We start from the raw sequence: 15077 nt of genomic DNA on the forward strand, positions 1-15077 counted from the left end.
AGAGTGGTAATTTGTTACAATCAATGAACCTCCATTGACACATCATTATCACATTATCAGGGTTCACTCTTGGTGTTGTGCATTTTATGGATTTGGACAAAGGTATAGTGACATGTATCCACCATTATAGTATCATACAGAGTAGTTTCACTGCCCCTAAAATCCTCTGTACTCTGACTGTTTTTCCCTCCTTTTGCTTATTTCTGAAGGCCCAACTCACTTGTCACTGCTTCATGAAACTCTCCCTAACCCTCATCCCACCCTGAACAGAATTATTCGCTTCCCTCTCTGGGTCCCTGTTATATTCAGGCTCAATTACAGCACTTACGACATCAGCCAACCACTGTTACTACTATCCCCAGGCCTGGTTGTGAATTCCTTGAAGGCAGAACCCTGCCTGTGTTCTTTCATACGTTCTGTGTTGGAGCACAAAGGCTAGCACAAGGCATCGCAGCTAGTTGTCAGTCATCACTTGAATGAATCAATCAATAATATTTTTTAAAATTCCTTTTTTATGGATGAGTTTAGGTCCTTTGCAGGGACATGGATGAAGCCGGAAACCATCATTCTCAGCAGACTAATAGAGGAACAGAAAACCAAACACTGCATATTCGCACTCATAAGTGAGAGTTGAACAGTGAGAACACATGGACACGGAGGGGAACATCACACAGCAGGGCCTGTCAGAGTGTGGGGTGCTAGGGGAGGAATAGATAGCATTAGGAGAAATACCTCATGTAGATGACGGGTTGATGGGTGCAGCAAACCACCATGGCACGTGTGTACCTACGTAACAAACCTGCACATTCTGCACATGTATCCCAAAACTAAAGTATAATTTTTAAAAATTCATTTTTTACTCTAAAATAAAGTAATTTTCATCAAGATTCCAAAATAAACATCAGCTTTGCTTTGCTTAAATAAATCCTGAGTGATGCATGTAATATTTTCAATTCAAGATTTGATAAATGTATATTACATATACACCCAAAGGAAAATCTCCTTCTGAGCAGGGCCTGATTGCGAATAGGAAGAAAAGGAGATGTAGTCTGGTCCCATTCAGTTTAGCATTTTTACCCAACGACTTCACACACATTGCCGTCTGAAGCCAGAAAGCCTACACAGAGTAAAATGAAGAGTCTTTAGCAAAATCCATTGTGTTTACCACAAACTTTGATTCCTCAGCATCTGTACAGTTCAGAGTAATATGTACTGTTTAAAAGGTGTTTAGATATAATAAATTAGTCATTTAAAAGTGTAATTAAATGTAACCACATTCCTCATAGCAAATTGGCTTTTGTAGGCATCTCTTGCTAAATAAATCAAGCCTACTGAGAAATCCACTGGCCTTTGACAGACAAATTTTTCAAAGTTTCTAACTTAGAACCAAATTCAATTAAAACAATACTTTACAACTTCTGTGGAAACCAGGCTACAAGCAATCAATTTTGGAGAGTTTCTGTTAGGAGTAGCCCTCATGAGATTTATTCAAAAACTGGGCTCTCAGCAGCCTTTGGAAGGGCACTAGGAGTTAGTTATAATGAATTTTAAGTGAATTTTATCTTGGTGAGGGATTTTGATTGACAATAGCATAAAGCCATGTCGTGTGTGTGTGTGTGTGTGTGTGTGTGTGTGTGTTTTCTTTTTTTAGGGAATAGGAATAGCTATCAATGGACACTGCTTCGTGGGATGCCCAAACAAATATAAACTCTAAATCAGTCAACCTGGGCTCAAATCGCAGCTCTGCCATTTATGGACATGATCATCTTTGAAATGGGAATAATAAAAGAACCTTCCTAATATTGGCATTGTGCAAATCGAATGAGTACATGAAATGCATGTGCCTGGTGCTTAGCAGAGTAAGCTCACACTGACTGTCAGCTGCTGTTTCCCCAAGGTTATTCTCCTCAAAGGGCCACTTGAGTGATCAGAACAGAATTTCTAGGACATTTTGCCTTTTTATGACGACTGAGACCTGAAAGAGTAAGCAGAGATTCTGTAGTGCTTGTTTTGATGTGAGTTTAACCATTAGCATACAGACTGACTCCCTCAGATCCTTACAAATAAACTCCTTCATTATTTCATTATTTCAATATTTCATTTCACTGTCTCTCCTCAAATGTAGATTCAAGAAAAGTAGGTTTATTGTGCAGCTACCCTGTGAGCAGATGCCCCAAAGCTGTCATTCCTTCAGGTTAATAATTAACATAACCTGAACGGGGGCATGGTGGCACAGGTCTGTACTCCCAGCTAATTGGGAAGCTAAGGCGGGAGGATTTTAGCCCAGGAATTCAAGGCCAGTGTGGGTAACATAATGAGACCCCATCTCTTAAAAAGAAAAAAAAAGAATTCTCATACCTAATATCAAGCACGTAAGTCTCCTTAGCTTACAAAAAAAAAGAAAAGAAAAGAAAAGAAAAGCTCATTGCATGCATCCATCAACATGGCATGTTGCAGAGCATAATATTTGGAGAATAACGAGGCAAAATACACTTAATAAAATTGCGAGCATGTGGTGAGGTTCTCAGACAAGTTATTTATGGTCTTGATTAACCTTCCAACGTTATTGCCATTTTCACAGGTTTTACATAACAACATAAAAATATTGTCTTTACCTTTTAACATGGCAGGATTATCTTATCTCCTGTTCTTTTATTTAGCCTTCATTTCGCTCCCTCACCCCAAAATCTCTAGCAGCTTGATCATGGAAAAGCAAAGCTTCTTGTGCTCCTTGGTAGTTAATTTTATATGAATGCTGTTTTCCTGGCACTAGCACATAGCAACAGCGCCACCAAAAGGCGGAGGTCCTGAGTTTCTGGGATCTGTTCCATTTCTTTGCTCGACAGCATGTCAGCGTTTTTGCATGATATTCCTGGTTGCTGTGTATTCAAAATATAATATATTGGCATTTCAGGCTCCTTATAATTAATAGGTTTTAATTTGTTCTGATCTACAGATTCATTAACTTCTCAGCTCTCTTTGGGTAGAATGAGTTTTCTTTTAATCCTCCTGAACTAAAAATATATGTAGTTGATTGTGCTAAGCTGCAGATAAATCATATGAGCAGATGTCCTTATACAACTGTAGAAAGATACACGAAAACTGATATTAGAGTCAGTGTAATATCTGTACTGTCAGGAGGAAATATTGAAATGTGCAAGTTGCTCTGTGTTTAGTGACTGTGAAAGTCACCCCAGGAAATAGAGCACTGTCTATTATAGTTTATGATCGTCCCAAATTTAGGAACATGGCAAAACTTATTTTTTAAATTGTAAATACATAGTGACATGTCATGAGAATAAAAACAATGAATTTAATTTATGGTAAGGAGATAGTCATATATATTTCAAATAAATGTATTTCTTCGGGGTCACTTTTTTTTCCTGCCACAAACAGAACTGATTTTGTCATATTTGTTATTCAAACACTTAAATAGTCACCACTCTAGATGCACTCCCGAGCTGGAATAAACACCACAGACTAGTGGTTAAGAGGGTAAGCTGTGGACTCAGACTGCCTGGGTTCACATTCTAGCTCCACTCTTTCCCGCAGGCACGATCCTGGGTTAATACCCAGTGTCAATTTCCTCTTCTGTTAAATGTAGTTGTTCATCCTATTTATTTCATAGGATTGCTCTGAGGATCAAATAACATCATATCTACCAAGAATTAGCATAAGTACTCAATAAATGTCAGTCATCGCTATTATGTTGATGGTCATAGTTCATCGTAGATACTGGTTGCCATCCCTTTGCATCTACTTACGATATTCTCTAGGTATGGCTGAATGCCAAAATCAAAACAAATTCTATATTATTTCATTGGTGCTTTCACAGGATGCTACCTACCTAGAAATAGGTTTACTGCTACATATGTTTATAAACGTAGGGGAGGAAAAATATCTTTTTCTCACCCATCCTGGATTCATCTCCAAGGCCTCCGTTGCAACAAAAGACAGATTAGCAAAAGAAAATTTTAGCAAAATACAAATTTATTTCACGTAAGTTTTCCATGATACAGGAGTCTTCATAAGGAAATGAAGAACTGAACAAACAGTGAAATTTGAATATTTGTACTCTAGGTTTGATGAAGAGGGGAAAGTGGTGCAGAAATATGATTGCGCAAAGGAGATATGAGCTAACGGAAATAAACGAAGAAAATCAGCAAGGCCTTTGTTCAGACTATTCTCTGTGTCCCTGTGTCTTCAGAGATAAGGATATTCCTTTCTTTAGGGGATAGGGAGGGCATCTCTCAAATGAGCATCTTATGACCTGCTCCAGGGGGTGGTCAGAAAATCCTAGCTATGTTTTATGACCAGCTGCAGGAGAGAACAGGAGAAGGTGAAAGTGACCTTCCTGCTACTGCAAATGCCATGTCCTGAACTCCATCAATATCCATTTGTAGGTGAGGATGTCTGGCTTCAGACAGCTAGTTGTTCACCTTTCTATGTGTTCGTGTCAGCAGTTTTTATTTGAAAAGTTTCCATTGGTTACTTTTTTGTTTTCTAACACTTAAAAATCACTATGAGCAAAGATGGAAAGGGATCAGTCTGTATAGTCTAAAGTGAAGAGGGGCTGAGTCACAAGACAGGATTCTGTAACCACTTCTATTTTCCAAGGAATGGAGTAAGTCATTTGAAATAGAGGTTTGGGGATGGGTATAAGTAGAATTAATAGTATAAAATTAAGAAATGGAAATTCACCTGAATATCAGGACTGTGATGCTTAGAGAGTTATGGAAATGCCTCTAAAAATAAACAGGCAGAGGTCCATTCACTGGAGGCCTGACTACAGCTGAAATACTGGACGAATACCAATGAATTTGTTATTGGGAGTATTTCTATACCAGTGTGAGTTCGTCCAGAGAACCTGTTAGGCCCTTTGCTTGCTAATTTCTTTTTTGCTGTGAAATAATAAAGCCTAAATCATAGAACCAAATTTCACTTGCAAATTGCTGAAAGTCTTTTTTTTTTTTTTTTCTTGGGACGGAGTCTCGCTCTGTCGCCCAGGCTGGAGTGCAGTGGTGCGATCTCGGCTCACTGCAAGCTCCGCCTCCCGGGTTCACGCCATTCTCCTGCCTCAGCCTCTCCGAGTAGCTGGGACTACAGGCGCCTGCCACCACGCCCGGCTAATTTTTTGTATTTTTTTAGTGGAGACGGGGTTTCACCGTGGTCTCGATCTCCTGACCTCGTGATCCGCCCGCCTCGGCCTCCCAAAGTGCTGGGATTACAAGCGTGAGCCACCACACCCAGCCTGCTGAAAGTCTTATTTCTCTAGTGAGATCAAATATGTCTTATGACATGTTTTTCCTTCCACTGTTCTCCCAGCTGTTGTTTCTTATTACTGAAATAGTGATTCATTGATATTGGTTCAATTACCAAAGTATCTGAGTACATTTAAATTCATGGTGCATAACAGGTAGTCAGGCTAAGTGACTGTGATTATCAGATGGGGTGTTTGATTTAAATTAAAGGAACACTTCCAAGAGATAATTTATAGAGGAAGACAGTTTACTCTGAAGAATTCCCATCACCTACGTCATTAATATTTTGAGACTTATTTTAATGAGAAATATCTGGAAACTAAGGAGTATGAGCTCTGTATATACAGGCACCATGGCCACGTTGTTTTCCTCAGTCAGGGGCCACATTATGATGGGTAAGAAACCCTTAACACCAACCCCACTGGGTTTGGAAGTAGCTAAAGCTCTTTGAGTGCAATTTAAACATGTATAGCAAACTCTAAATTGTAATAAAATGAGAATGTTGAAAATGATTTATTAGAATTGCATTGTTGCTAACCACATAAATACTTAGAGCTGATGTTCAAAAAGAGGACAGAATTTTCTCCCTTTATAGAACAAAGGAAAAAGATCAAGTTCCGTTGGAAGCAAGTGTTTAAGGCTACGTGTTGTTCAGCTGTGTTTTGAAATGTAACTGAAAGGTTTCTTGTGGAGGGAAAATTTGAGATTTCACATTTTTGTTAGGTATTGGCATCATTTTTTTCAGCTTATTGATCAGTACTTGAGGTTGTGTTATACACTTGGGGAAAATGACTGCCTTGACCTAAGATTTACATGTGTAATTCTCATTCGTGGTAATAGAAATTGTATTTACAAACTTACTAACACTGACACTAAATATATTTTCTGTGTGTCTGGGTTTCTGTTATTAATGATGCTTGAACTGCAGCATTAGTTCCATGAGATATCTTGTTTGGTTTTGTTTTCCTGTCTGAAAATATCAACCAATGTTAACAGCATAAAAATTCCACAAAGAGGAAAATTTCAGTGTATGAACTTTAATTACATCATAGATGCTATGAGGTCCAATGACTGGGCCACTAAAATAATAACAATGATAAATGTGATTTCTCATTTATACCACTCTGCTATTTGCTGGATCTGTAAAATCAACCCACACCCTTCTTGGGGGTTGTGTCCAAGGAAACAGTTACAGTAATGAGAGTGCATGTGAACGTATATGTAAACAGCTTTGTGCTGATTAAACATTCACAAATGTCTTGTCTTTTACAGCCTGTCAACCAGGGTCGCCACTATCAGAAAGAAATGAACCCACCTTCTCCTTCTAATCCCCGGTAAGAATCATTAATAATCTACATTTAAAAAAAAACTGAGTTGGAAGATTGTACATTTTTCTTGGTTTTCTGAAATTGTTTTCCAAAACTTCTAGCTTCCAAACTTATGTTCCTTCAAAGTCCTAGTTCATCTACTTGTCTTCTTTGGACTTTAGAATAGTGGGAACAGTTTACCTAGGTTTAAAGATCTACCTTTTACTAGCTGTGGAATTTTGGGTAAGTCATTTGACTCCATATAATTCAGGCATAAGAATTACTTCATAGTATTTTGGGGAGATTCAAATGAAAAATTCTTAGAATAGTTCTTGGCACATAGCAAGTTCTCAGTAAGTGTTAATTTATTCATTACTTTATTTGTGTAACTATTTTATTTTAATAGGTGTCTGATGTTTGGTACATTTTAGGCATAAATCTTTTTTATAGGCATAAGTCTTTTTTATAGGCATAAATCTTTTTTATATCATCTGGTGCCCTTAAATTTATCAAGATAGCTTATAAAAGTTCAAATGACCAGTCTCTTTTTTCATAACTTTAAAAGTTTATAATCTCAAAATTATTTTATTTCAAAAATGTCATTGGCGTATGAGTCATTTGTCACTATGGAAAAAGCTCATTATTTTTGGTTCATTAGGAACAAGTGGATCTGAATTTGAGTTTTGAAATACATGCTGTATTATTCTATAACTTTCTGATAAATAAGTATATAAGCTAGTTTATCCATATAAATCAGTATTACCTTATCAGTATTTATCATGTACTAGGAAATTATTGAAAAGTCCGTATATCTTGACCCTACCTACAGAGTCTTAGTTACTGTGATGCACCGCATTATCCAAATACACCTGACCTGTGCTGTGGGCTGTCCTATGGAGGGTGTGTTAACTATTGCATGGTGTCTGAATTAAGACTCTTTGGTTACACACTACAAAACAGCTTAGCTACTATTAAAAGACAGAAAGAGATAGGGAGAAAGAGTAAGAAAGGCGGGTTGGCAGTTAGTTAAGCAAGATACGGGGCTATATTCTGGAAACCAAAGGCCGCCAGGCCTCAGGAGGGGCTTGAAACTAGGAACTAGAAAGGCAAGAGGCAGCCAGGCAGTCTCTTCACTCCATCTCTGCTTGCTTCCTCCCATCTGCTCCATTCTTCTCTCTAAGGACCAGCTTTCTCTGCTCCGTAGTCCACATATGGCCATTTGACAGCTGTTGAGTTTACATATCACAGTTCAATACACATGTAGGAGCTGACAGACTACGTCTGAACTTCCTTTTTCAAGAGAGAGGATGTGATTAGCATAGCTTGGGTCAAGTACCCATTCTGGTCCAGTCAGCAATAAACAATGAACCAAGCCATGTAAAACGAACATGGCTTCCAGGAAACCATGTAAATGGTTTACAGGACTTTTATTGGGACCCAGAATATTCGTGACACAGATGAGTAAATGTTCTTTACTAGTAATCTCTTCTAAATGTTTCTGTTCTGTACACCTGCTCTGGTCATTCGTTCATGTTACCTAGTAGGGTGAATTGTCACTATCACAAATAGATATACTAAAGAGTTTAAAACTGAGATTAGAATTTCAGTGTATATAAGAAGGTATTTTAACATTCTTAAATTTAGCTCTCTCTCGATAGGTGAACCCGTCACTAAGAAGCTTGCAGCTCGTCTAGATTTGCCTAACAAATTATTTTTTCTATATATGATTAAGCTTTCAAGGTAACTGGAAATCCAACTTTGGTCCAAATTATAACAAATTAAGAATTTGGGCCAGGCCTGGTGGCTTATGCCTATAATCCCAGCACTTTGGGAGACCAAGGCGGATGGATCACCTGAAATCAGGAGTTTGAGACAAGCCTAGCCAACATGGCGAAACCACGTCTCTAATAAAAATACAAAAATTAGCCGGTGTGGTGGCGTATGCCTATAATCCCAGCTACTCAGGAGGCTGAGGCACGAGAATCGCTTGAACCCAGGAAGCAGAGGTTACAGTGGGCCAAGATCGCACAACTGCACTCCAGCCTGGGCAACAGAGTGAGACTCTGTCTCAAAAAAAAAAAAAAAAGAACTAATTTGTAGTCTGAACAAACGAGAATGATATTAAGATATGTTAGACAGTGGAGCCATTTGTTTCAATAAAAGAAGAAAGGGGACCTAATTCTCATCCTAATTCTATAACATAGTATATAATCTCAGACAAGCCTCTGACCTCTCCAGACCTTTATAATAATATGAATACCTTCATGTGTAAAAGAAATCAGTTGAGTTGCATGCTGTCTGAGGCCAATTCCAACTTTATGATTCTGTGACTTTTACAAGACTCGTTAGAGCCTTTACTTCATAAACCAGTCTCGCCATTGAAGGATCACATTACTTTTATTTCATTGTCCTATATAGAAAGCATACTTCATAAATATTGGATAGATAATTGAATAAATGAATGAATATCTAGATGTGGTAATATGCAACTTTAAATATCTCTATTACAAATTGATTTCCAAAGATACACTGTCAAGATAGAATATGAAATAATTCACCAGTTAGACAGCATATCTTATGCAACCAATTAAATGTTTATTTATGAAAAATTAATTTGCACTTCTGCATAATGAAATAAAAAGAACAAATTCTAAAGCCAAAAATAAAATACCACCAACCCCATTTGCCAGCAAGTTATCTACCAGTTTCCTAAAAAATTATTATATAACTGTTCAGAAAACCTGCAGATGATGTGACTTGGCTCTTAAATTCAACAGCTTAGGAGAATTGGCAGGAAGGCATTATTGGGCCATAAATACAGAAGATGATAAAATTATGAGGTCAGTATATATCATCGTATAAAATAGGAATAAATTGAATCATGTAATGCATATAATTTAACTTAAAATGGAAAGTTCTGATTCTTCTTAAGATCTGTATTTATTGTATTTCTTACAATTAGTATCCCATTGCTTTAGACCCTAAAATATAGAACTTTAAATTTAAGGGATATTGATAATTAATATGAAAAAATATAAGAAATGAGAAGGTAATTCTCTGAAGTCCACCCTGTTGGATAAACAAGCATCTAACTTGAACCCTTGGTTGAAAATTCTGGTATGGAGGCTCTGAACAATACATAAAAAGCAGGTAGGCTCTTGGTTTCCTGAATGAAGTGTGGCTGTGATTAGAGTAATGCCAATATGGCAGAGACGGGGCGATGTGGACAAGCACTTCCACAGAGAGGAAAGCATGATGGTGACCTCTGGAAAGTGTGGTGGCCACATGAGCCTCAGTGAGACATCTGCAACTACTCCAGAGACCGAAGATCTTAAGATTTTTAAATTACATAACTAGTGCCCACATATATACATGTTTAGAGAGTCACCTTTCAAATAGCTATATTAATGTAACAGAACAACCAATATCCCCAGTCTTTCATGCACATTTTTTTTTCTTTTTTTTTTTTTTTGGAGACAGTCTCACTCTGTCACCTAGACTGGAGTGGAGTGGAGTGATCACTCATGCACATTTTATGCTGGAAAGACTTTTATTTCTGCAACATAATTATCTTCTTAGTTTTTTGTGTGCAGGATTAAAATTAAAGACAATATGTAATCCATAAAGCAGGCAAATTTGGGTTTTAAAGAGTTAGCTCTAGGATGAAAATAGCTAAAATGCTGCATATATTCATATATTGTTTTTCTCACGGTAAAGTCATTCACTTTCACTCACAGGGCAGTGCTTGACATTGGATCAAGGTGGGATGCAACGGTAATGATTTTCCTCAGAAGTTTACAATCTAGGAACTGAAATATATATGGTTCACTTCATCACATTCCCTTGCATGTCTAGATTTGCAACAAAGCCATTTCCCCTTACGCTGTTAGGCATGGGGTGGTATTTTCCATTATTTTTTCCTAACACACTAACTGATATTTAAGCAGCATCACAGATGCTGGGGTACTTGCCTCCAGCGTCCACCAAACATTGCCTCTTAGGGCACTGACAGCCTCTATGACAAGGTGCAGAAATGGCTAACATAATCTCACATAATTTAGAGAAGTGTGGGGTAGGAGGAAACAATTTCACAGTTCATTCATGTTGAGAAACGTTTCCTAGCATGTACACTTGCATGCTGCCAAACAGAGCAAAATGGATGCCATTTGCAGCCTCAAGTCATTTATTTTAAAATGCCGTCTATTGGTTTATGGGGTTTAGAGCTGTCCCTTAGGCACGTTTATTTAGATGCTTGTGTAGATTCTTCAGAAAAAAGTAAGATATTCCTGCTCGGGAATGAGTTTTGTGAAATAAGCTGTGATTACCTTCTGGTTGTCTCTTCATAGGGATGGAGTTAATAACCAGTCTTCGTTTCAAATGATGATTATACTTGCTATTTTTACAACTCATTGGAAAATTAGGGGGAGGGAGGAAGGAATGTAGCCAAAGGCTTTGCAAGGTTCTAAATGTTCATGGAAATATATAATATACAAAATAATTCAGAATACCCAAACAGCAAGAATGGCATGATTTTCTAAAGTGTTTGCTCAATGATTTATCACTTATCTGTAGCTTTTAAAAATGTCATTGCGGATTGTGTTAGGGCCTGAATCCTTTGCAGCCTTGCCACATGTTTGTGTGATAAACATACTTATAACCATAATTATCTGATAAAGCCCTGCAGTCTTTGACAAATGACTAATAACCACTGACCTCAGTTCCCGCTGGCTCAGCCGGCCTGGCCAAGGCAATCTGGCCTGTCGTGACCATGGCGGCATCGTTTTCTTTTTTTCCTCTCCAGTTGTCACGATGCAACCTGATGGGCGTCTCTTCTATTGATTAAGCTTTTTAGTTTCCCATGACAAAAGAGAGAAAATGTATACATTGATAAAATTAACTGCAGAACTTTAATGTTCCTCTTCAAATGATTGTTTGGATGATTTTAAAACCAGTAAGTTGAATTTTTAACAAACAGTCCTCCTTCAAACCAAGACATGACAGAGGATTTCCTTATTAACTAAGCAAACATTTTGTTTCTCAAAACATAGTGTTATTACTGTTTCCTATTATCCAGATTTTTGCACTAAATCATAATGATTTGATTATGAAACCAAAGGCATCAGTTGTTGTTTTTATCATTTCTCTTGCTGGCTTCAACTAGGAAAAGATTCAGTACCTCTTCTTTCGTAATCCCATTCCCACAGATTTCGCACCTGCTCCTTTGAGGGCCCTGATTCTCCACATTTAGAACCCACAGGTCTGGCTCAAAGCTCATTTACTGATGACCTGTCAGGCTGTTCACCAAGTTCCTCTAAGGCAGGGTGCTCTCTCACTTTCTCCCTCTCTCTCTGTCTCTCACTCCCTACCCCCACCCCACCCCATCCCAGTGTTATTGAGCACATGCCTGTCAAGGGCAGGAGTTTTTTCAGTATTTGAGTTGAGGGAGGGCATGAGCAAGTGAGTAGGTATACACCTGGACACCATGGAAAATGAAAATCTTCATCCTAAATGTTAACCCGTTAAATTTCAGATTTTTTTTCTTGTGTCTCTGCAAGAATTGCACTTTCCTTTCCTGGAAATAGGACAGTGATATTGTTTCATTCATAACCAGATAAAATTGTGTTTTGATGAGAGGCCCTGGTTTGGACAGAGTTTAAATCTGATTTTCATGCATGTACCACTCCCTGCTGACCCAAAGATCCATAGGCACTGGTAACATTTGGAATGGCCCTAGTCTTTAAGACATAATAATAATAATAGTTTCTAGTATTCCTATATTCCAACGACTCAAATTTATATCTCCAGTCTTGACCCTCCCTGAATTCCAAACTGATCTGTGTAGCTGCCATCATACCTAAAATCCAGCCATTGAAAAGGTAACTTGATTTTCTTCTGCAAATCTATTCTTTCTTCACTCTTCTCCATCTCAGAAAATGCCATCATCACCCCTCTCCACCTTTGCTTAAGCCAGAAACCAAGGGTGATCCCTGTTCTGTGTGTCTGATCCACCCGGATGTCCAGACTCTGCAAGTGTTCCCTTCAAACATAGTATATGCCAAATCCAGCCTCTTTTCTCTCTTTTCCCTGCTATAGTCTGAGTGCAGGTTGCCATCATCTCTCACCTGGGGGCAAATGCTATAAACCTCCAAACCTGCCTTCTCTGCTTCTCTGGCCTCTGTAGTCTTTTCTCTGCTTAGCAACCAAGTGGTATACAGGCCTCAATCAGATACAGGCATTGCCCCTTGTAAAATTTCCCAGTGGTTTCCCATTGCCCTTAGGACCAAATTACGCTTACTCTGGCTTTTGGGGCTCTGGAAGCCCACCTCTCAGATGGTGTTTCACACCACTGAGCACCTTGCTCAATCTCTACTGGTTCCTTCTCTTTCCCTCTGATACTCCAGGCTTGGTCCCCACTTAGGAGCGCTGTCTGGCTGGAGTTCTCTTAACCGAGGTTGCTTCCCAGCTGCCTCTCCCTGTCAGTAGGGTCTCCACATAAATAAACATCCTCTCCTCTGGAGGCCCTTTCTTAGTGTCCACCCTAAAATAGCCCTCAGTCACCTTTAGCACATTATCTTTTTTGTTTTTGTCATATTATTCCACTAACTGATATTTCCTTGTCTGTTTTCTACACACACACACACACACACACACACACACACACAGACACACACACACTGCTCCTTCTCGAATGCTGGAATGTAAACTGCATCATGTGAAAATCTTATCTCACTTGTTCAGTGTCTCCCTAGTTTCAAGGAATATACTTGCCAAGCACATAGGAGGCACATAAAAAATAGGTGTTGGATTCAGTGAATGTCACCACTTAAAAATGAACTTCCCTCATTTCTGTACACTAGATACATCACTGTGTATTCCACCAGCTGGAGCCCATGAGCACCTGTATACTTCTCTCCCTTAAGAGTCTCTAGTACCTGGCCCTGTTCCCATTTATAATAAACGAAACCTTTTTTGTGAGTTTGTTTTAAAGATCCCTTAAAAGATATCCAGAATATAAAGTATCTGATATCATTTTACACCTTTAAATAGAGACAGTTTTCTAAAACTGAATTAGTGTGTTCGCCCTGTATTCTTACTGGCAGTTGCTTATTTGTATGGGCCTATTCACACCTATTTTATGGAGTCAGAGTACCACTTGCTAGAAATCTGGTTGGGTTGCCACTGCTGCAGAAGGTGTGCTCAGTTCTTTCCAGGCTAATAGAATCTGGGTAAGCAAATAGAAAAAAAAATCATTATTTATATGCATACACATACATATATACACATTATATATATACATAAAGCATACCTCAGAGATCCTGTAGGTTCAGTTCCACCACAGTAAAGCAAAAATCACAAGAATTTTCAGCTTCCCAGTGCATGTAAAAGTTATGTTGCTATTCTTTAGTCTATTAGGTGTGCAATAGCATTATGCCTAAAAAGAACGATGTACGTGCCTTAATTTGAAAATACTTTATTGCTAAAAAACTGGTAACAGTCACTGAGCCTTCAATAAGTTATCATCTTTTTGCTGGTGGAGGGTCTTGTCTGGATGCTGATGGCTGTTGAATGATCAGGCTGATTGTTTCTGAAGGTTGGGGTGGCTCTGGCAGTTTCTTCAGATAACGATGAAGTTGGCCACATCGCTGGACTCTTCCTTTCATTAAGCCTCCTCTGTAGCCTGCAATGCTGTTTGATGGCATTTTACCCACAGCAGAACTTCTTTCAAAATTGGAGTGAATCTTGGCGAACCCTGCTGCTGCTTTATCAACTCAGCGTATGTAATATTTCAAATACTTTTTTGTCATTACAACTAGTGTCCACATCATCTTCACCAGGAGTTGTTTCATTTCAAGAAACCACTTTCTTTGCTTACCATAAGAAGCAATTCCTCATCTGTTCAGGTTTGATCATGAGATTACGACAATTCAGCCACATCTTCGAGCTTTACTTCTAACTCTAGTTCTCTTGCTATTTCCACCACATCTGTAGTTCCGTCTGCCACTGAAAGTCATCCATGATGGTTGGAACTGATTTCTCCCAAACTTCTGGTCATGTTGATATTTTGACCTCCTCCCATGAATCCTGCATGGTTTTAGTGGCATCTGGAATAGTGAATTCTTTCTAGAAAGTTTTCAATTTACTTTGCCCAGATTTATCAGAGGAATCACTATCTATGGCAGCCATAGCCTTACAAAATGTATTTCTTAAGAAATCTTGAAAGTTAAAATTACTCCTTGATCCATGGGCTGCAGAATAGATGTCGTGTTAGCTGGCATGAAAACAACATTCATCTCCTTGTACATCTTCATTGGAGCTCATGGGTGACCAAAACCAGGTGCATTGCCAATGACCAGTAATCTTTTGAAAGGAGTCCCTTTTTTTTCTAAGCAGTAGATCTCAGTAGTGGGCTCAAGATATTTAGTATACTATGCCATAAGCAGATGTGCCTTCATCCAGGCTTTGTTGGTCCTTTTATACAACACAGGCAGAGTAGGATTTATTAATAGCA

General features: G+C 38.5%; 1 protein-coding gene and 1 long non-coding RNA gene across 17 annotated transcripts in view; one reads left to right on the forward strand and one right to left on the reverse strand.

Moving 5' to 3' along the window:
* LOC129471280 (uncharacterized) overlaps positions 1 to 2720 on the reverse strand; it is a 178752-nt gene extending 176032 nt beyond the window's left edge. Inside the window, exon 1 of the long non-coding RNA XR_008653538.2 lies at positions 2616 to 2720. This is a non-coding gene — a long non-coding RNA (uncharacterized lncRNA). The remainder of the gene's footprint in view (positions 1 to 2615) is intronic.
* Positions 1 to 15077, forward strand: part of CFAP20DC (CFAP20 domain containing) — a 282643-nt gene that overhangs the window by 209479 nt on the left and 58087 nt on the right. For 15 of the 16 annotated variants that reach the window (XR_010118690.1, XM_055259701.2, XM_055259703.2 and 12 more), the window contains one exon: positions 6534 to 6595. Coding sequence is in view for 15 of the 16 variants with exons in the window: in XM_055259701.2 (XP_055115676.2) it covers positions 6534 to 6595 (62 nt within the window). In the remaining variant the exon portion in view is untranslated. Of the gene's footprint in view, positions 1 to 6533; positions 6596 to 9345; positions 9409 to 15077 lie in introns of all 16 variants that reach the window. The other variant, XM_063630825.1, reaches the window with a different exon arrangement.

This window comes from Symphalangus syndactylus, chromosome 21, assembly GCF_028878055.3.
Source record: "Symphalangus syndactylus isolate Jambi chromosome 21, NHGRI_mSymSyn1-v2.1_pri, whole genome shotgun sequence".
NCBI classification, from domain to species: Eukaryota; Metazoa; Chordata; class Mammalia; order Primates; family Hylobatidae; genus Symphalangus; species Symphalangus syndactylus.